The 22,811-nt window shown below is 43.7% G+C and overlaps 1 protein-coding gene across 11 annotated transcripts in view; it reads right to left on the reverse strand.

Annotated features, from left to right (window-relative positions):
• The window catches only part of myo5aa (myosin VAa), a 66,088-nt gene extending 44,617 nt beyond the window's left edge, over positions 1-21,471 (reverse strand). For 5 of the 11 annotated variants that reach the window (XM_021309678.2, XM_021309667.2, XM_021309674.2 and 2 more), the window contains exons 1-3: positions 14,464-14,558; positions 1,107-1,217; positions 3-174 (exon numbers count right to left, since the gene is read on the reverse strand). In XM_021309678.2, coding sequence (XP_021165353.2) covers positions 3-174; positions 1,107-1,217; positions 14,464-14,496 — 316 coding nt within the window. In that variant the 5' untranslated portion in view covers positions 14,497-14,558. Of the gene's footprint in view, positions 1-2; positions 175-1,106; positions 1,218-14,463; positions 14,560-21,098 lie in introns of those variants that run through there. The other 6 variants (XM_021309676.2, XM_021309677.2, XM_021309675.2 and 3 more) reach the window with 3 other exon arrangements.
• Between the last annotated feature and the right edge of the window lie 1,340 nt (positions 21,472-22,811).

Below are 22,811 nucleotides of genomic sequence, written 5' to 3' on the forward strand. Positions count from 1 at the left end.
ACCGCAGTAGGTGTAGATGAGCTTCGAGTCGATGAAGCGGACTTTGAGGTTGTGGAGCACGGCTGGCTCGTGGAGGTAGCTGAGAGCGGTGAGGTCGTTCTCGCCCACCAGGATGTCCGGGTTCCGCAGGTAAGGCAGGTTCTTCGTCTTGGGGTCCAGCTTATGATCGACGGCCTGAGATTGAGAGACGACAAAACAGCTTAAAATCAACGTACAGGGTCCCACTGAGCCCAGGATAGGTACATCCTTCCCCAAAGCACCAACATGACATTTAGTGCTTTGAATAAACTCCTAACAGATTTTGTTCTTTCTTTATCCTTAAAACTTCAATAGTAAGACTTGTATCGTGTAAATCTAGGTGACCAAATCTACAGTATTGTTGAATGCATGGGAGGAGGAACGGAGGAAGCCTTTTAGATGAGCACCTATTTACTGGTTAAGCACCTAGGATGGTCATGGCTTTTACTCAAGGGTATCAGAGTAAATCAATACAACAGATGCATGCACGCACGTTCTATACATTTTATCTGTATACGGTCTTTCTTCCCCTTGACAACAATGCACTGTTTGTGTTTGATGTGGCGTTAGATCCCAAAGCGCTATGCTGAAGTTTCTGGTTGTAAGGTGACAAAATGTGAAGAAGCTTGAAGGATACGCTACTAACCATTTAGCAAAATTTACATTTGTCACAAATTGCAAACATTTCTGGGTGCATTTTCATAAGGCTGGGGCAGAAATATTTAGGCTCTCCAGCTGAACTACATTATCTTGAAAAATGTTCCCAGAATGCTGTTGGCAAAGTTTAGAAACTTTTTAAAAACAGTCAGAGATGCAATCAGAGCCAAACACAAACCTTCTTTATGTTGGTGCTGCTTGTGTTCACATTTAATATAATCACATGCATTTTAAATCACAAGAGGCAACATGGCTAATGGTTGGGGTAGCTTGCGCCGTTAAAGAAGTGCCTCTTTGTGATTGCTAGACGGAGGAGTGAGAGTTCAGAGCGGTTTGTGTTGATGGGAACAAATTAAATGCACTGATCCATTTAAAATACTCCCTGGGGCCACGTTTGCTTGAAAGTCGCATTTGTGTGCTAATGGTCTCACCGTCCCGTCCTCCAGCATGAGCTGCAGCGTGGCGTCGCCATTTTTGTAGTCCTTGGTGAGCTCGGCAGACTTCCACACCTCCTCTGCGTCGGGGATCCACACCCGAGCAGACTAAAAGGAGAAAAGAGAGACAAAAGCGGGTGAAAAATGACACAATAACACAACTCTGAGTGATTAATTCTCTGAATCTGAATTATTCGATATTTGAATTATTTCCCAGGCAGGAAACGGGGTGAAAGTTGAAAAAAAGATGGCGGGAGAGTTTTCTTCCGCCCTTTCTGCCAGCAGCATGACTGGAGAGCAAACAGAGGGCTCTGTGTGCAGAGTCATGAGCGCATGGCTCATAATGGTCCATAAAGCGGTGGGAACCGTCCACGGAGCGGCTCCTGACATGTAGACCAGGAATGTGGCTGTGCAGATCTCACACAGACACGCATTTACTACTAAACGGTTCCGGCCTTACGGACGTGTGACGTAACGCAAGCAGCTGATCGGGTCAGACATCTGAAAATACACCAACACTGACCCAGATTTCAATCACAGAAATACCCAAATTTTCCCTTTAAAAAGTTTAAGAAACAGAAACTCCACATGTTCTTAGAGTTCAGTAAAAACCATAATAATTGGACAAAGCCTTAGTTTCATTTTTCCGTTGGATCGATCGTAAACGTGCACCAAGGAACCTGCGTTTCATCTCATGGTCAATATTTGTCATGCTTGCAGTCACCATTATTGGCCCTCCTGATACGGATGTATAAAAGAGTCACAAATTAAACTCCTCTTATCAAAATCACACGGAAGTTTTTATTTCTTTTTAATCCAACTTTTATTTTGTGAACATTAGCAGTTCGACTGCTACTACTTCATACCACAGCCTCCTGTCAGCAGGACAGCAATTGGTCCTAAAGCAACATTTGACACACAGAGATCTTTGTCCTTTCCTTTCTGTACGACCTTCCTAGACGGTCCACAGTTCTCTGCTCTTCAGCTCAGCCTGCAGGTCTTCTAAAGGACTTCTAAAGGACTCGGCTCTGTGGACAGGGACGGCCATGGAAGAAGCTGTAAACCATTTCAGTGTTGTTGGTGTTAAGGACTATAGGAAGGAGAAGGGATGAGATTAAATAAGTTTAACTTCATACCCTTTTTCAGACAATCACTAAATTTGATCTATTATTAATATATATATATATTATATATGCATAATGTTAAATCTATAATTTCACTGGATACTTACATAAGTGATTCATTCATTTAAGGTTGCCAGGATCGTTGTAAGGACAGCATCCCCACAGCACCACAGACCCTCCACCGTACCTAACACTGGGCATGAGGCGTTTTCACCACTTTATTAATGCCAGACCACCTGGAGGCTCAATCTAAAGCACATGGCTCCAGAGGAAGCCTCTGCAGCGTTCAGCAAACTTCCCATGTTTACATGTGTGACTAGAATAAAAAGATCCCCCCCCCCACACCTGCTTTACATCCTGATCAGTCTGCATCATGGCAGCGTTTTAGATTTGGCTCTGGCTGCAATGTGGCCACGTTTAGGTGAGCAGCCATCATCTTTTACAAACCTCCTGACTTATGAAGATTAGCCCACATCTGCCTTACATGATTTATAATAAATGCTATATTTATTTCTTCTTACTGGATTCTCCTCCCACTCCAATAATGCTATTATATTTTCAGTGTTAGCCTAAAATAATGTAAAGGAGGATGGCTTTGTATGATGGCTTTTACACACCAACGATGATGATACATGATCTCGTTTCTGAAAAGAAACCGGGATTCCAAGGGTTGAACGTGAAAAAAAATCTAAAATTGGTGAAGGCCAGGAAAAACCAGATCAGTGCATCTTTACTCGTGTTTATGGATGGTTTAAAACATGTAGGTGGCAAGAGGTAACGCAGGGAGTTGGAGTAAAATGCGTCTACATCAGTCAGGCAACAAGAAGTGAAATCAGACAAATTGTCACATTCAGACTTCCTTTTCACTTTGCTGCTCATCTCAAATGCTGCCAAAGCGAGTTCCCACCACAGAAATATTCAATTACACTTCATGGGTCGGGACGGGCCAGTCGAAGCACATGACGATGAGCGCTGAGAGAATCTCTGCCGCAAGTCTGATAACCATTTTACTTCTTTTTTTTTTTTTTTTTTTTTGCCCTCGTTACATAAACTGCTGATGACAATTTCACAGAAGCCAATGAAAGAGGCCTCATTGTAGAAGAACACAAACTGGGTTCATTACGTCTGCTGCTCCTCGACCGATCATTCGAATCATGACTTCCTGCTCGCACAAACCCTCGTCCGTCCAAAAAGAACATTGGCAGGAAATGGAGGCTACAGCAGAGAAATTGCAAATTGTTTTTCTCCTCCAACAAATAAGCTACACAAACTGTTGACTACACTGTAAACAAACAGGAAATCGGTTCAGAGAAGAAAACTGACGCCCGCCACTATCTGGACACATTTACATTACAAAACATCCAGCAGTGCGTTTTTTTTTTCCCTATTTTGTTCGTCATAGTCTTTTGGAAAAACATTTATTTTGATAACGAAATCAGAAGCTCAGAAGTTACAGAAGTTAATAAACTGGTGCCGGTCAGGAAGAAGCGTGATTGGTGCATCGCCCAACTGCTGCATAATATTAATAGTTGAAAGTGGATGACAAACACTACCAAAATATATGAAACAATTTTATTTCTAAAAAAGTGAGAAAAAAAAAACTATGTAATAAAGCAAGTTACATGATGAGGTTCATTTAAGCCATTAGAAACAGTTTCATGATTTGGGTGTAGCAGCTTAGCACTCTCCTGGATCAGTGGGGTCGGGTTGTAGTCGATCAATGTCAAAACCCAGAAATAACGAATGCATGGCATCATTAACGCATGAATAGAAAAACTTATGAGAGAATGTGTTTACTTTGTAAAACATTGAGCTCTGAAAAAAAAAAATATGCGATGGTTGGATACGGAGCCACCATATGGAACCATTTTGGTCCTTGCAGGACACTGTCCCAGCAGCCCGCCTCCTAGCAACGGGAAGAGAGAGAAAGAGAGAGAGAGAGACGAAGGAGAAGAGGAGGATGGAGGCTAAAAATAGAAGCAGCGAGTTTTGAGCAGCATCACACCTCACCGAGGCATCTCTGCGCTGCCGAGCACACTTCCTGATCCCAATAATCACCTTCACACAGAAAACACCCGCACACCCATTTCACACATCGCTTCGCTTAACGGTGAAATATGCCAAAAAGCAGCTCGCTTCTTTGCTTTTAATGTGATACGCAGACAGAAAGAGAGAAAGGCCCTGCCGCATTACTGCACGGCCGCCCGATCACATTCATACACCAACTAAATCCCCCCGGGTTCAAAGGAGAGGAGAGCTGAAGGTTGAGGCTTGACTACACACCCAAACACACACAACCCGGAAACACGAAAACCGGACGGTGTTTTTAATGCATCAAGGGCATCGACCTGAACAGTGCTACTTTTTGTGCATTAATGAAACACCAGGTCCCAAAAAACACCTGAAGATAAAAATGTGAGGAGTGAGGGAACAGAAACTGCGCCTGGAGGAGGGATAGGCCGCGGGATGAGAGCAGAGTCTGCCTCGCTGGAGGCAGACGATAAAGAAGCAAAGACGTCAGAGCATGCATGACATCAGAAATCACATGACCAAAGCCTCGCTCCACATATGCTGCATGCGGCACTTGTGAGGCGGGGTGGATGGGTGGGGGGGGGGGTGGGGGGTCCTGCCCATTTTCAGCATGACAATAAGGGCGAGAGGCATGAAATCAGTGCGGCACAAACGTCCATGTTTATCTGCGTCATAGATGTTGAGCCATGTCAGGCCATTCAGTAAACTAATATTCAGTTAGCGGTTTGTTTTCCCTTTACTCAGAAATCTTTGCCGCTGAAAAACACGTGGAAAAGATTTGAAAAAAAATGAAGGAGACAAAATGTAACACACTGGGTTTTTTTTTTTCTCTACTTGTTTTCACAAACATTTGATGCTGATTAGAAAAGGAAGGAAATATTAACAAGGGTAACCAGGAAATGGTTTAATCTAATTAGTAACTAGTTTGTGTGGTCCTAAGAGTGTTGACGGAGTTGTAAAACAGTGTGCCTACCAGAGATGCACCGATCTGTCTCTTTCTGGCCAATACCAATCGGCGGTTTTCTTTGAGGCATAACCTGCTAATTCTGACATGGACCCATTCTGAAGATTCCTCTCTGTGAGGACTAAAATGTGCAGAAGAGGGGGACAAAAGTAGAATCCAACAGAAAAACGAATAAATTACAAGGGTATTCCTATTTATGCATCATTTATCTGTAAACCAAAATACCCAAAGCTCCAAGTTTTGATGTGTTTATTCATCAATTGGGATTCAATTCATGAGAATGAGGGAAGATTTTAGCATTATTGGGGGTGGGGCCTATCTTACGAACAGGCAAAATATGAAGGTTTACTCAATGTTGCTGCTAGTAGTAGCAGGATGGTGCTTTTACACAGATTTTCTGACTCGTAATTCCAACTTAAGGTGTGTTCCAGTTGATCTTTCCTACATGGAGGTTGGAAATTCTGACTTCCAAGGACAACTAGAACACAGCATTACCCACTTGTAGCTTCAGCATGCTTAAAGCTGGACTACAAAACCAGCAAACAATCAAAATGGTAGATTTGCAAAATTGGTTAGCTGCGAGTCCATGACCTTGTTTAGCAGCTCTGCAGCAAATATTGTGATGTAACTGTTTAAAAAAATGTATAGGGAATAGAGAAAACTAAACAGATTGAAATATATGAAGAACATAAAGAGATCTACACAGTACCTGGAACGACAACATTCAGCTCTTCTGCATTCTTAAGAGAGTCAACAAAGTAAACAACAAAATGTATTTAAGGGCTAAAATTGTTTATTTGGCATGATGGGTCCCCTTTAAACAAAGTCCAGGAATATAGCCTTTTAGCTTAGAGCCAACAGGAAGCTATGAAGCAGCTATGAACTTTAGCATCGTTAGCTGCTAACGGTTAGCCAGCCGTGATAGTCTCAGCACTAAATCACTCGCATCTTATCCATTTTTCTGTTACAATTTCCTTTTTCTAAGCAGCACCCAATGCACTGATCAATATCAAAAATGATGATGGCTTCTTTACAGCTGGTGTTGTAGGTATACGCTATGATGTGTTTATTAGTCGACATACAACCAGATACAAAGTGTAGCTTAAAGTACACGCCTTATGCAGGGCTTAAAGTATTAGCTTGCTCTTAAAAAAGGACATTGAGATACGGACTTCCCTCAGATGACAAACATTTAGCTGCGGGATCTCTTTATGCTCTTACTGAACAGGACAAAAAAATATGTCACTAAAATTGGTTGATTACAAACTCTAGGACATTGATTGGTGCATCTCTGAAACATTTTGGGCCAACAGTTACAGTTTCTAAACGCTACTAATCACATGGAGCGGTGTAGATGTCGCTGATTATTAATAGTCCTGCCTTTACTTCCATTAATTTGTGCAACACTTAGATGTTAAGGCTGGCATACCACTTCCACACCATGTTAGCAAGTTAGCAGCTAGATCAGTGCATTTCTCACAAGCAACACATTTTGAATGTGGCAACTGATGCTGTCAACTTTCAGACGAATGGCCACTTAAACTGAAGCAATCCCTCGTACTTCCTCCCCTGTTTGTCCTGCAAAGCAGCCGCCTGGATGTGAAATCAGTCCTGATCACCTGTTGTGATTTTATAACAAGAAAATATGGCATTATTAAAACTGTGGCCTCTGGTTAATGTGCAGTTTTGACAGCTAACATTTCAGTCACATTTTCCCTCATTATTTTCTCTATTAAAAACTGAATGCGAACAATAAAACTAACACAGAATGCCTGTTTCTAATTAAACGCTCATGTAAATGTATGTGAATACAGCGCAATCGTTGACACAAGTCAACAGCAAGCAAAATGCAGTTTATTAAGTCATGTTGAACGCATTATATTCATTATTAAATTATCAGAGCCCTGTGATCTGAAATGAACTGAACATCTTTGAATAAACTAATACTTATGTAGCGTTTAGACTTATAGACCCTCTCGATTAATCATTCCAAAACGTTTCCAAAAGCAAATCTCCATCAAAAGAAACTGCCTTCTCATGCCAACAAAGTGCATCCAGTGCTGGAAAGAGACGGGACCCAACACACCAAAACGTACGTACCACCTCAGTTTTTCTTTACCTGTAGGAATCAGGACTGAGTGTCGCCGTGGGGCAACACACAATGAAACGGTTGTTTCTGTTCTCTGCATTAATCAGCAACTTCCTTTAGAGAGCACAAGTACTGCAGTACAGGCTAACATGGTGCAGCAGTGCCCTCCGCATCACCAATTTGGCTTTTAGTTCAGATTATGTGGCAGAGCACGAGAAGACTTACCACTTTCACTGTCTGCACAGATGAATGTTAGCTGTCAGCATCTCTAGAGAGCTGGTAAAAAACAGAAATCTGCCTCTTACTTGCAGATGTATATGTTTGCAACTGTTAATAATCCATCCTGTGGGTACCATAAAAAAAAAAAAGAAAATGGAAGGGTTGAAATGGTTTGTTGCAGGTCAGCTCTAGTCCCTCTCTCCAGGCACACCGCATTACGTGCCCCTCCACTTGGCTAGCTGGCTGCCTTCTCACCAGTTTGCATATTAAATTTTTTTCTTAGTAACAAGACATCTATAACATACTGCTCAAAAAAATAAAGGGAACACTTGAACAACCCAATGTAACTCCAAGTCAATCAGACTTCTGTGAAATCAAACTGTCCACTTAAGAAGAAAGACAATCAATTTCACCTGATGTTGTTCAACTGGAATAGACAAGAGGTGGAAAGTAGAGGCAATTAGCAAGACCCCTCAATAAAGGAGTGGTTCTGCAGATGGTGACCACTGACCACTTCTCAGTTCCTCTGCTTTCTGCCTGATGTTTTGGTCACTTCTGAATGCTGGTGGTGCTTTCGCTCTAGTGGCAGCATGAGACAAAGTCTCCGACCCACACAAGTGGCTCAGGTAGTGCAGCTCATCCAGGATGGCGCATCAATGCAAGCCGTGGTAAGAAGGTTTGCTGTGTCTGTCAGCGTAGTGTCCAGAACATGGAGCCGCTACCAGGAGACAGAACAGTACATCAGGAGATGTTGAGGAGGCCGTAGGAGGGCAACAACGCTGCGGCAGGACCGCTACCTCCGCCTTTGTGCTAGGAGGAACAGGAGGAGCACTGCCAGAGCTCTGTAAATGACCTCCAGCAGGCCACAGATGTGCATGTGTCTGCTCAAACGATCAGAAACAGACTCTATGAGGGTGGTATGAGGGCCTGACGTCCACAGGTGGGGGTTATGCTTACAGCCCAACACCGTGCAGGACGTTTGGCATTTGCCAGAGAACACCAAGATTGGCAAATTCACCACTGGCGCCCTGTGTTCTTCACAGATGAAAGCAGGTTCACACTGAGCACGTGTGACAGTCGTGACAGATTCTGGAGACGCCGTGGAGAACGTTCTGCTGCTGCAACATCCTCCAGCATGACCGGTTTGGCAGTAGGTCAGTAATGGTGTGGGGTGGCTTTTCTTTGGGGGGCCTACAGCCCTCTATGCGCTCGCCAGAGGTAGTCTGACTGGCATTAGGTACAGAGATGAGATCCTCAGACCCATAGTGAGACCATATGCTGGTGTGGCTGGCCATGGTTCCTCCTAATGCAAGATAATGCTAGACCTCATGTGGCTGGAGTGTGTCAGCATTGATGCTATGGACTGGACAGCTGTTCCCCAGACCTGAATCCAATTGAGCACAGCTGGTACATCATGTCTCGCTCCATCCACCAACGCCACGTTGCACCACAGACCGTCCAGAAGTTGGCAGGTGTGTTAGTCCAGGTCTGGGAGGAGATCTGTCAGGAGACCAATCACCACCTCTTCAGGAAATTACATCAAAGGTGGATCAGCCTGTAATGTGTTTTTCCACTTTAGTTTGGCTCCAAATCCAGACCTCCATGGCTTAATAAATTAAACTTATTGATAATTTATGGTGTGATTTTGCTGTCAGCACATTCAACTATGCAAAGAACAAAGTATGGCTAGTGTGAACTTTCGAGGAGCCGAATTTAAATCCATATTGGAATCCCATCAAGGATTTGCTTATTGATAGTCTTCATCAAAGGCAAATGTTAAAAAGACAGTTGGTAGTTGCAACAGCAGCTGTAGCGTAAAAAGAAGAAAACAACAGACTTGTGCACCTCAGGCATGGGTATGTAAGGAGTTTAGAACCTCAGTGAACCACAGAGTGAGCATATTAAATGACTAGATTATATTAAATGATTAAGAACAACTGGGGCATCATACAGGGCTTTGCAGATAAATCAACCATCTAACCTCATCATTCGACGGACAACCAAAATTCAGAGGTATCAATAATAGTGCTGGGGAAACCTCATAGCACAATATGCAACATACTGATAATCTCTAACTAAAGCAAATCTGGGATTATCAACAAACTGTTGTTGCATTACATAATTTGTTAAAATATTAATGCAAGGGAAAGGTTAAAAGTTAGAGGCGCACTGATAAATTAGTTCAAATGCATTTTTTTTTAAATCAATTTTTTTTTTCTAAATAAAACTAATATTAAAACTAAGCACTCCCGTTATCTGTCAATAAATGCACTCGCCAGCATAATTTAGTTTGATGTTGAGCGTGGTGATAAAAACAACAGCAATATATATCTCAAAATGATTTGTCCTTTACAGACATGTGAATAAAGGCCAAAATAGACCTTGAAGATACAGATATGGTGATTAGCCAATAATAATCATGTGGCTGGAATAGAGCCACGCAAAGTTAGGGTGATGCACAGTAGCAGCCAGACGGCTAATGTTTGTACAGCTGTAGCCTCTTACTCCAGGTAATAGGTGGGACATCGCTTAAAAAATGAGGGCCCAAAAAGAGGAAAAGACAGAAGACACAGCAAAGGACAAGAAGGGCCCCAAGTGTTCAATCAGCTGTAGATATTCTGGCTGTTTAAAGTCGGACAGAAAACAAAGTAGTGTTCACTGCAAAATGTGCCGAGCACGTGTTCCAACAAAACCAGGGAATACCACCAATCTGCTTTATTACCTGAACCAGTGCCACTCACTAGAGCACGCAGCATGTAAAACTTTACAAAGTGCTCAGTCCTACTCTGAGCAATCTGTTTTTATTTGAATTAAAGGCCAGGAAATGAGAGACTGTTAAATAAATATATAAATGAGGAAGAATCTTAGAATGCCTTCATTTTGGGCAGGATTCAAAACTAGCTATGTCAAATTTTTCATGTCATAGTCCTTAGAAAATAATAAAGAAAAAAAACAGTACAAGGATTGATCAAAATCATAATTGACTAGTCAGTCCTAAAAGAACATCAGAAACCGACCAATTAAATCCTGATTGTTGCATCTCTAGGTATCATTAAGTTTGCAGCAGCAACTTTCTAATCATAAGGCTTGATAAAATTCATATTGTATCAAAGCTCTTGTTATCAGCTGAAGATAAGACACATTAAAGTTACTTAGAAAGATGTGGCCCGCACTATCAGAGCAGAGGGTCAGTTCAAAGCATTTAAAGGCTCCTGGAGATCCATGGCTAATCCTTGTTTAGCTGAGATAAAGGATCAGTGTGTGATTAAGCCAACTCAGGGTTTAACACCAGCTAATCTTATGACAGTCAACTACACCACAAATCATGGCAGAAACAGATGATCAGCAGCAACGACTCCCTTACTGCAATAAAAGCCTCCATTTAGACCCGCTTCCAACTGAAATGTTTTGAAATTGAAGGGGAAAAGAAATGAGGAGATGCTGGATGGCCTACGCCTGATTTAATCAAACATACCATCCTCAATGATTTCCTCCATTTTTTTAAATGTCTTTGTAAATGTATTAAAGATTCCTTTCAGTGTACGATCTACATCTACAAGGTCTTCACATCGTCGGGCCCCAATTATAAAACGGCAATAAAATAGTCTGCATGGATATTTCACCTGCCTGTACTGCACCCGGACGTGTGTGTGGCCTCATGCTCTAGCGGTGCACTGCTGGGACCAAAGGGGGGGCGGGGCATCTCAGGCGAGTGTTTCCAAATCCGCTAAGAGTTAGGAGCAGATTAGGCAGACTTAGCCTGGAGCTTTCACTCTTGACCTCCAGGTCCTCTGGCAAAGGCGTCACATCTGAAAACTATTCACATCTTCCCCTCCAATTTATCACCTCGTGTCCCGAGCTGCTGCGAGAATCTCACGCTGTGATAACCTTGAGCAGGAATATCTGTTTGATGATAACAATACCCAACATTTAAAAAGAAGCTGTGATAGTAATCACTATGAACATGATCCATTTGCTTTTTCTTAATACAGAAAGGGAACAATTAGTACTTTTAGAATACTCTAAGGCTCATCACAGTTATCACATTGGGCTCTGTTATGTTGCATTCCTACACTGATACTCAGAATTAAGCTAGTAAGCATTCGCTGAATTTAAGAGTCACGTTCAAGTGCTCAAACAGCAGAATAATATGCCGATGTTCCCTCTTTAGGGAATAACGACTCCAACAAGCACGCCTGACCTTGCTAATTAACCGGGCTATCTACTCAGTCTGCATTTTAGCCACCTGACTGGGAGTAAGCGGCAACACGTGGGGGAGGGGCGGCGGGGTTTCACTGTAGGGTGTTTTCTGGCATCTAATCAAAAGGACTTGCAAGTGTAGGAATAGTATTACGGCATTAAAGGCTGGCTGTTTAAAATGTCGGTACCTTAACACGTCTAAACACAGTCGGCGCTAGCAGGAATGCTTGTGGAAACGCAGCACAGCGCCGTGGAGAAGTGTTAGCCCGCTTACAGACGTCTTCCTTTTACAGATTTGCCTTTTTTTGGAACAATTTAAAGTTTTGGGTCCTTTATTAAAAAGGTAAAAAAAGGAAAAACAACAACCTGGCCCAACATGAAAAAGGAACTTCCCGCTAAATCTTAAAGCTAGTTGTGCCACCCTTGCCTTGATGACAAGGTTCATTACTGTCCCACTGTTTTCTCTATTTGCAGATTATGGCTTGGTATTGGCTAGATAACCGTTTCCAGGTTGGCGCTACAGAGTTAATGTAGCGCCAACCGTGTAGCTGATGGCTAAAGCGAGCCGACACAGGGCCATGTCTGGGTAGCGAGCTATTCTTTTCTTACATTTGTCCCCTGAAAATGTCTTTTCTGTCATAGATTGTAGTCGCTGTCTGCTTTCTCTTACTTCTCTGCCAGTTGGTATCAAAGTCAAATTCCTTGTTTGTACCCTCAAACTTGATGAGATAAAGTTGATTCTGATCCTGATATGGCTTTGTTTGTCCTCTGTTTGTGAATTTTCTTTAGATAGAGGCATGATGAGATACTTTTTTAGACCTTGTAGCAGTGTTGTAGTCAAGTCACTATGCCTCGAGTCCGAGTCCATGTTCGAGTCATTAAAAAAAAATCCGAGTCGAGTCCTTATTGATCAAGTCGAGTCTAAGTTCCGCACTAAAGTAAGCATAGCCTACATGTTTTTAAACTAAAAAAAGAAAATCCAAACTCCACCACATTGCACTAATAATTTAGATATTAAAATCATACACTAAATAATATTCTAATGACATATTAAAATTATAGCCTAATGATATAAAAAAGTCGAGTCTTTTTCTCAATTTCCGAGTCAGAATGATCTGAATGTAGGAGTCCGAGTCCAAGTTCGAGTCATCAGTGCTCAAGTCCAAGTCAAGTCACGAGTCTCTAAATTTAGCTAATGACTCGGACTCAAGTTCGAGTCTCGGACTCGAGTCCTACAACACTGCCTTATAGTCTCCTACATGTGGTCATAGAGGTTCTATCCAGGTGGTTTCTTGTTTCCACAGGTCTACCATTAGCCAGGCCTGAGTGAAATGGCCAAACACCGAGGTTATTCGCAGTTCATTTAGGACTTCACAAAAGAAATAAACATTTGAAAACTGCTTCTTGCATTTATCTAGATTTCGTACTCTGATTCTAACTTTTGATGATCTGAACATTGTAATGGTGACAACCACCAAGTATTGTGCGTATTTTTTTCACACCACTGAAAATGGGAGTCACTTTGAATTTAATTCTGTTTATTTGCAGTCAAATACACTACCTTTCTGGGAAAGATATAAAAAAAAAAATTCAGAAGGGTCATGTTGATCTCTTTAAAACAATGGCAAAAAAAAACAATTAAAAACTATAACAGGACTGAAACCAGCACTGCAATAACGATAAGCTTGGCCATGTGTCATCTAACCACAGCGCAAAACTGCTCAGTGGCTAAAGTGATGCTGTTCGGACAACTCTGCAGACCGCATTCAAAAGAATCCAGATAAAAGGAAATCAAGTGGAAGCGGATTAAAACCTTGAGACATGTTACGATAAGGAGGGCCGGAGCGAGCCGTCCAGACAGAAGCAGAGGTATGCGGACCGTGTTTTGCCCAGATATTCCTCGCAAAGCCGTCAATAGAGTCCCAGACTGCAGAGAGGCCTCGTCACATGATGCCCCTCATGTGAGGATCTGCTGTTTTTCTGCTCAGCTGGGCTGACACTGCATGACGCCAGGGTTCAGAGACTGCGCTATGCGCGGAGGGTTATGAAACGTACGGCTCTATAGAAACAAGCGAAGGAGAACGCTGGCTCGGATGGCGTGCGTGAGACCCAATACCTGCCAGAGCTCTCCTCAGAAACCGTGATGCCGCTCAGCTCCTAATCACACTAGCTGGGCCCGGCTCCCCTCTTGGAGCCACGCTGTTCATTTTGATGTGATCCAGAAGGGCAGGAGAACGGGATGGGAGCACGAAGCCCAACTTTCTGTACAGTTTAACGGCCGAAAGACTAAACCTTAGCACAAAACGCCGATTATTACAAGTTGTCCATTCTATGACAGGATACATTGTTCTGCAGGACGAAAAAAAAGTGAATTACTTTGTTTCACAAAAATGTTAAACTTGATTTGATTTCACCATTTCACAAACTTCTCTTTCAAATGTTTCCGCTAAAATTCAGCAGAGGTTGAAAGCTGGACTCTGCTGGATGTTCCTGTCCTCCTGACTGCAGCAGCTCAGCTGTTTTCCAGGGTGCGTCCTGCCTGGGACTCCATCCTCCCCGTTACAGCGGTGGTACGCAACACAACGGAGTCCAAAACAATCGACAAACGGTTTCCTGTGAAACCGAACCGCTTGTAAAACTAAACAGAAATGCTTCCATGACTGAACTGAGCACTAAAGCCCAAGAACTTTCAACTCAAGATGGAAAACCAAAAGGGGATGAACTTACATGAACAAACATATACTCCAGCTCCCGGTTCATCTTGTCTGCAGAGCCAACCTCTAACTCATCCTTAACATCCGCTTAGTTTTCCTTATGCCCCCCCCAGACAAACATGCGGGCAACAAAAAAAAAAAAAGTTTGGACTCTAAGCGGCGGAGCGACGAGCTCTGGAGCAGAACCGTCCCATTGTGTCTGCAGAGACAGGCAGCGTTCACGGACGTTCCCTTCACTTCCCGCGACACATGACTGGCCGTCCCGGCTGCCCGTCAACAAACATCCCCGCTTCCTTTGTCGATCACATGAGTTAGGAGGCGAACGAGACAACAGCGCTCCTTCAGACGCGATGAACATGGTGGCAGAGTCAAGACATCACAAAGCAGAGGCACAAGCCGGACGCAGGTGATTCAATGCCGCGTTCCTGTTTGAAACTTTAGTGAAACAAAATGGGGATTTTATCTGCCTTATTGAGGCAGATAGAATCCTTTTATCCGCAAAGAGGCTTCACAATTTAGAGGTACTTTTTAAACGTTAGAGTATTGTAAAAAAAAAAAAAAAGTGAAACTAATAAATTATATTGATTCCAACACACAGAGGGAAATATTTCAAGCCTCTGCTTTTTGTAATTTTCATGATTATGGTTTGCAGACACTGAAAACCCAAAATTCAGTGTTTCAGAAAATTAGGATATTACATAACAATTAATAAAAAGGACAATTTAAACAGAAATGTCAGGCTTCTGAGAGGTATGGTGATTTTTCTGCCCTCAGTATTTGGTTGAATTACTGCATGGATGCTGCGTGGCAGGGAGCCCATCAGCCTGTGGTTCTGCTGAGGTGTTCAGGAAGCCCGGGTTATTTTAATAGCTGCCCTCAGGTCATCCGCCTGGATGTTTCTGGTCTCTCCCATCTTCCTCTAGACGACACTCCATGGTTTCTCTATGGGGTTCAGGTCAGGCCAGTTCACTGGCCAATCAAGCCCGCTAATACATGGTTACTGAACCACTCTACCACTTTGGGTGGCTTTGCCGGTGGAAGCTGGGACTAAATCCTGCTGGAAAATGAAGTCAGCATCTCCATGCAGCTTGTCAGTAGATTGAAGCATGAAGTGCTTCAGAATTTCCTGACGGTAGACCTCAGAAAACCCAGAGGACCAACACCAGCAGATGACATGGCGCCCCAGACAATCACTGACTGTGGAAACTTCACTCTGGACAGCGAACAACGTGGATTATGGGCATCTCCACCCTTCCTCCACACTCTGGGGCCTTGATTTCTAAATGAAATGCTAATTCTACCATCATCTGAAAAGAAAACTTTGGACCAGCGAGCAACAGTCCAGTTCTTTACCCAACTCACTTTTTCCTTCCACTTAACGATCTATGTGTATGTAGAGTAACCAGTCCTCCCCGATCATTGTTTAGGCCAAAATATCAATTCAAAAATACTTTATTAATCCCAAAAGGAACTTAAATTACAAATGTAAATGGTCATTACATAACATCTATACATTAAAACCTGTTTTAAATGAAATTTTCTGACACACTGAGTCTGTTGTGATAAAGATCACTGGTGCTCACAGAGTGCTGCCTCCAAACAGATTAACTGGAAGTGGACTGGAAGGGTAAAGTGTGGTGGAAAACAGGCAGACCTGAAGCCTTTGGAGGATTGTGAAGCACGGCCTTCTTTACAGGCTGAGGCACATTTGTTTGCTGGTGTTGGTCCGCTGGGTTTTCAATCCAGTCCAAAATCAGCGTAATCGTGTAGCACACAGTACCAAGGCATACCTTTAAGCAGGAAAAAGCATTTGTGTTTTAAAAAATCCTTTTCCTATTGGTCTGGTATAATATTCTAGAAAACAAAAAAATGTGGGTTTCCATCAGCTGTAAACCACATGGCTTAGATTAGGAAAAAACACCTGAATGCATTAGTATGTGGAACGAATCCCTATGCAAGTTTCCCTTTTTTAAGCAGCATACCTGAACTAAATGAACTTTTTGATGCTATTCTAATTTGTAGATAGGGACTTATACTGACATCTTACCAGTACTAAATAGGCTTTATGTCTTCTTTTTTCTCCCCCTAGACAGTGAAAAACACACCGGCGCTAATGGTAAACGCTCCAGGTTTGGTACGACTTCTAAAGAGGTTCCAAAAAGAAAAGCTAGCTGCCTGTGACTTACAGGAAGCACCCCTGCAGCTCTGCTTTCTCTGGCCTTCGGCTCACATTGAATCTATCGATCCGTCTCAAATTGCAGATTCAGGGCCTCCTTCTTCTTCTGGGCCTCTTGATGACCTTCCCTGATCCAGCGCGGTGCAATGACAAGGCGGTTTGAGCATCACGGCTGCTGCATGAGGGTTAAAAAAAAACAACACACCTGAACTGCAAGCAGTTGCCATTGGGTTCCAAGCTCAGTGCTGCATGTCTGCCCCTGGCGACGCCCCTCCCACCAACCCAGGTCACACGGCCCACCAATCCAGCGCCTCCAGAACTGGACATGAGTGCACCTCTGTTAGAGTCACATTACAGCTTACTCACAGAAGCACTCAGGCCCTGAAAGTTGCCCCACACCAGGGCTGCATACCCTTTGTAGGCTGAGTGATTTTCCTTCCACTTAACTTTCCATTGATATCCCATATTAAAGGCTTACATGAGCTGCCAGCTTGAGTTTCTCTTTTTATGTTTCTGGCTCTATTATGTATCATTATACAGTCTAGGGCTGGACGATAATTCAATAACAATATATATCGATCGATAGACGTATGATGATGATAGAAAAAAGGGGTCAATAAAAAGTTCAATAGAATAAAAGTTTTCGTTATGCATTCTAGCCTATCATGTAGGTTAATATTACAGGCATTACATCCTCCCAACCAATCACAAACTCAGACCCAGGAACGCTCCAAGAGATCACAGCGGCCTGTGGATTACTGTTAATTGATCAAAATATGGTCAAAATAAAGACCAGGCTGTGGAGACAGTACTATAAGACAACCATGTTAACAGTTTATTGGCAATTTGGGGGCGAGTTACCCTTTAAAACCGTTTGAGGGGTGGCATGGCCTTTTCTCAGTGTCGGTGACATGATCAGAAATGAAGTTGGAGAAGCACAGCGATGAGAGTCTGTGGTCCAATGAGGCGGTGAGAGGAAGCCTTTGAGCAGATAACAGGAAGGCTGAACCCGTCATAGAAGAGCGTCTCTTTCTTCTCCTCTGGATAACCTTCAACAACAGCTCTTATTAACGCCGGCTAGAAATGCTGGAGAACCAACTAATGTTTTAAATATACATATAATAACACAGGTGGCAGCAGGTTTTTGTGGAATATTTACATTTAATTTCCACAACATACCAGAATCATTTTTTTAGATCTATATTTCTTGTCATTAGGTTGGAAATGATTTGACTTTTTTCTTTGACATAATTTCATACAAATATCAATAACATGCCATTGAAAAAAATTCATCCATCTTCTTTTTGTAAAACCTTTTTGATATTATGATTTTAAATCTAAACTAATAAAAAAAAGTATTATGGTTCTTTAAAATGACAAATTCCCTATAGTAAATTTTCATCAAAAATAACAAGCCGTCTATTTTTCTAGATGTCATGTAACATCTGCGGCTGCTAACGGGCTCCAGGGAGGAGGACCGGGCTGAAGATGGTTCCTACAGAGCCGTGCTGGAACCTCTAACCTCCTCACTCATTCTGGATTTGGAAATGTTTGCAGCCGGTTCCAAATCCCAGAGTTAAGGTCAGGATCTACATTCTTACGGCGCTGTTTTAGTAACGCTAGACCTGCCGGCCTCTCTATTCGCTACGTTCAGACGCTAAAGAGCGTTTTAGAAGGTAGCTCTAGACTCATTTTGCCGTTTTGCTTTGCACCGCCTGCAGTCGCCTCTGCTCCTGATGGGAATCCTTCACAACTGGGCGGGACAAGAAACGTGAAAAGCTGTTTTATTATCTGCTTATACTGAAATTCAGAGAGGAATTCCAATCTGTTAAAACTGGTATTGACGGTCGAGCTTTACAGTTTTGACCATAAACTCTGGATAGAACCTCCTGTTTGATTTTCTTCTGGAATATTAACTACATCCACTCCTGGTCTGACCTTTTATTTCTCGCCCTATTCTTCCCCTTGAGTGTTTTTTTTATTATTAGGGGTGTAAATCACCAGCTGTATCACGATACGATGTTACAATTGATTTGTTTGGATGACGATACGATATTTGCCGGTAGCACAAAGTCTGTAATGATTTCCGATCGACGCCATCGATATGATGCCCGTCTAACACTATTATATATTCATATTAACTCACAAAAAAAAAAAACTAAATATGATTTGACTATTTTATTTTTAACAGGCACCTAAATCAAAACCAACATTCTTCAAATGTTTTATTACTACTAATAATAAATCATCTGTTCACTTTAGTCTCATGCCTTGTGGGTTTCAAAATAAAGGTGCATCTTAAAGTTGAGGATATTGATGGACCTCTTCGCTTTGCGTCGATGTGACTGGGTGGTTAATCATTTAACCGACATATCGCTGTGGTTCAGTGTGTTTTTACACTCCTAATAATTGCTTAAGCAAAAGGTGGTAAAGAGCATGCTGGTGGATTTACTCAGCTGTCTCAGAGTTTAATACCAACGAAGGGGTTTCCTGAGTCACAGGATCTTTTGCACAACCCTCTAACGCCGAGTTAGTAAGAAAAAAAAAAAAAATCTGCTGAGGTGATCGTCTTCTCAGAAATCAATGAAGAGCCCAGAACCTCTAGAAATGCTGTGCATGGTACCCTGAAATAAAACCATGCTTCTCTTCTGGTCATCTGAGCACCTCTAATTTCTGCTATAGAGCCGCTGTCACTCGCTTCCAGCGCCTCGCTTCCTGACTCGTTTTCCACCAGAGGAGAAACCCACTCCAGTTTGAAGCCCTTCGGCTCCGGCTGGCCTACCTCTGCACTGGCTGGTCGGATCGGACTCACCCTGAGCCTGAGACGGCGTCTGGGTCCGGCGCTGTGTGCCTGTGGGTGAGAGCTTCCCCACAGAGCGCTTTGGTGCCGCCCAACGATCACCCACCGGCCCGACTCACGAGCACAAAGAGGAGAGTGTTTCCCAGTCTCGGCCGTTACTCGGTGTGTGACCTCAGCTCTTAGCACCCTGACATGCCGGCAGCTTTTAGTCTCGGGTGAGTCTGCGGATCACTGGATGTGTTTGGGCTCTGGGTCCTGTGCTGGCTGTTGTTACTGCGATTGATTACCCCGGTTCAGACCTAATACGGTTAATAAAGCTGACCGGATGCCTTAAAGCAGTGGTCCCCAATCCTGGTCCTCGAGGGCCGGTGTCTTTTATTTGTTACTCTGCTTCAACACACCCGAGTCAAATAATGAGGTCATCAGGAGGACTCTGGAGAACTTGACAGCACACTGGGGAGGTAAGTCAGGTGTTTTGGATCAGGGACACATGTAAAACCTGCAGGGACACCGGCCCTTGAGGACCAGGATTGGGGACCACTGCCTTAAACGGTCCGAGCGCACAAGCTTGCTGTCAGTGGTCAGAGTTCTCCAGAGAACCTCCATCTGCATTTTCCACTTTCTTTGCTTGGCTGTAATCGCTTTAAAAGGCGCCCGGCTGCAGTGAAAACATCTGAGCGCTGTGAGAGAACGCTGCTGGGAATCCAGGAAACGATGGCGCCTTAAAAACACACAGAGACGCACGCAAACCAAGCAGGAAGCAGGAAGGAGAAAATGAACAACATGAAGAAGTTAACGTTTAATGTTGCTTTGTTTTTACTCGGTGCTGCTATCGTCAAGCCAACCGAGACGCGCCGCTTGATGATGTCCAGAAAAAATGTCAGCAGCCAACGTCACAACTTCTCTTCACCAAAACCAATATCTAGGCCGAACACGCGCCAGCTGTCAAGAGGGAAAGGGAGGGGGAGGAGGGTGTTCTTCATCTCTGCCGCCTCATTTAGGATCAGCATGCAACCCCCCTCCTCCTCCTCCTCCTCCTCCTCCTCCTCCTCAGCAGCACATGACCTCGCTGGTTGCATGTACCAGGCCCGGTCAGCAGCACATATGGCTGCCTGCAGCCGCCCTGGATTCTAAGAGGAAAGGATGCTACGGTCTCCTCCTGGATGCAGGCTGCAGCGCAGCATCTCGGCGGTACCCAAGCTCGGCTTTACGGCCAAAACCAGAACCCCGGAGCCAGGGAGCCAAGCGGAGGACGCACAGCCAGCATTTCCCCCCTTCAGACACACCACGTCAGGACTGAGACGATATCTACCTGTTAGTACTGTCAGACAGCGAAAGAGAGGCGCCTCCATGATGGCTGGCACCGCCTTTGCATCATCATCACCACCATCATCATCATCATCTTCATCTAGCAGCTCCCTTTAGCGTGGAGCGACCGGGACGTGATGACTGACAACAAACGGAGAATGTCGGAGGCGAGGGTTTATTGCTAAAGGCGGCTTCGTGTCATTTTTGCAGGTCTGCCTCCTCCCCTGTCAGCCTTACCTTCACACGAAAAAATAAAAAAAACAACACAAAAACGTCCCTCCGGGCGGACATTTTCATTCATTTTAAAAGACAGCGGCGCGTTTACTGCATGCGTATCCGCGGAGGGAAAACAGAGGTGGTTTACCTTTGTGTACAGCTCCGACGCTGCCATGACGCTCACTCGTCCTTCCTCCGGGCTGGGATCAATCTCCGCCGGCAGCGGTGGTGGCGGCGGCGGCTCTCGTCTCCGCTCGGCGCCGGAAGCGGCGTGTGTTTTTCATGAAGCGGAGGCAGGAAAAAAAAGGCTTCGGTGGCGGCGGGGCCTGCGGGAGAAGATGGTTTATATCGCCATGATGAGCGGCGCGTCCTCGGGCTGCTCGTGTTTTCGCCGTCTCCAACTGTGCATTGTGGGAACGGTGATGGGATGAAGTGATTCAGCCAAACGGAGAGGGGAGGGCTGCTGCCGGCGAGCGGCCAAACAGCGCCGCCCGGTGTGCAGGACGGAGAGGTACACAAACAGAACAGGGACGGGTTTAGCGTCGGTGCGCAAACCTTTGAAAGTTATCGCGTCCCTGTGCTGCCACCAGCACAGGGACGCGTGGGCTGCTGTAAAATGTTCTGTGCTGACTTTGGACGTGATAATAATACATTAAATAAACAGCAGACCAACAACCAGCTGATGGCATGGGCTCCTCAGATCATGACTGACTGGGGGGACTTCACACAGCTTGGATGCTGCGGCTCTCCTTCCTTCCTTCCTTCACATTCTGGAACCTTTATTATTATTATTATTATTATTATTTATTATTATAACAAAATTCAATTTCAAACTGTAACGAGGACCTCCTTAGTCCACCGTTGTCTGTGGCTCTGGAGGGGCTGAACAGAATAAATGCAGGTTTCAGCCCATATCATGGGCACATCTGTGTGGTGGTGGCTGTTGAATGTCCGAGTCCAGCCACAGGTTCAGAAAATAAAAATGGCCGCTCTACCCTGAGTAGAAAGCTGCTACTCAGCGTTTCCGGTTTCAGAACAGGTGAAATCAATCAGGTAACTACACTCAGCGTCCAATCAACGAGGACGAGCATGGAAGAAGCCCTGATCAATGGAACACAGATAGCGTGATTCACCATGGCAACGGCAGGACACAAGAAGCCCGGAAGTGCTCATTTCCCGCGAGTGGGATTAGAAATCTTTAATGAAGGCATATGGAGAATATTAAACTATGTAGAAAAGGCGAGTTAGCGGTAAGGAATTGCTAAAAAAGTAAATGCATGAGTGATATGAGTGTTTGACGAAGAATTAAAGCTGTATTCTCACACTCTTTCAGCACCTCCCAACAAAAAAAAAAAAAAAAAAAAAAAAAAAAAGGGAGGGGGGGGCATTGATCACGTGTCTAGGGGCAACCCGACAGGCATTAAAAGGACGTGGCAGCAAATCAAGATGAAGTGTCAATATACAGTTTAATCAGGAAAGGGTAACTTATATACGTTTACCTTATGTTTAACCTTTCTCAAAGCATTAATTGGCTATAATCAACATTTGCAATTAATGATGGGATGGTGAGTTATTGAAATAATTGATATGCTCATCTTTTTGCCAGAATTTGGCTTCACCCGTCCTTCTAAAAGTGAGTTGACACTGATTTTCTTGCTGGTGTATAATTTGTGGCAACCTCACTTTATATTAACCATATAGGCTATATTTATATTTTAAGTTGAAGTAAATGTGACGTTATTTAAGTGGAGAAATGTGTCGTAGCAGGGTTGTTTCACAGAGTAATTTGTCATAATTTGACTCATGGCAAGGGTTTCTGAACTTTCTGAAACGCAAAAGGCAGGGTATGCAGGGATTTACC

The sequence above is a fragment of the Fundulus heteroclitus genome, chromosome 4 (assembly GCF_011125445.2).
Source record: "Fundulus heteroclitus isolate FHET01 chromosome 4, MU-UCD_Fhet_4.1, whole genome shotgun sequence".
Lineage (NCBI taxonomy): Eukaryota > Metazoa > Chordata > Actinopteri > Cyprinodontiformes > Fundulidae > Fundulus > Fundulus heteroclitus.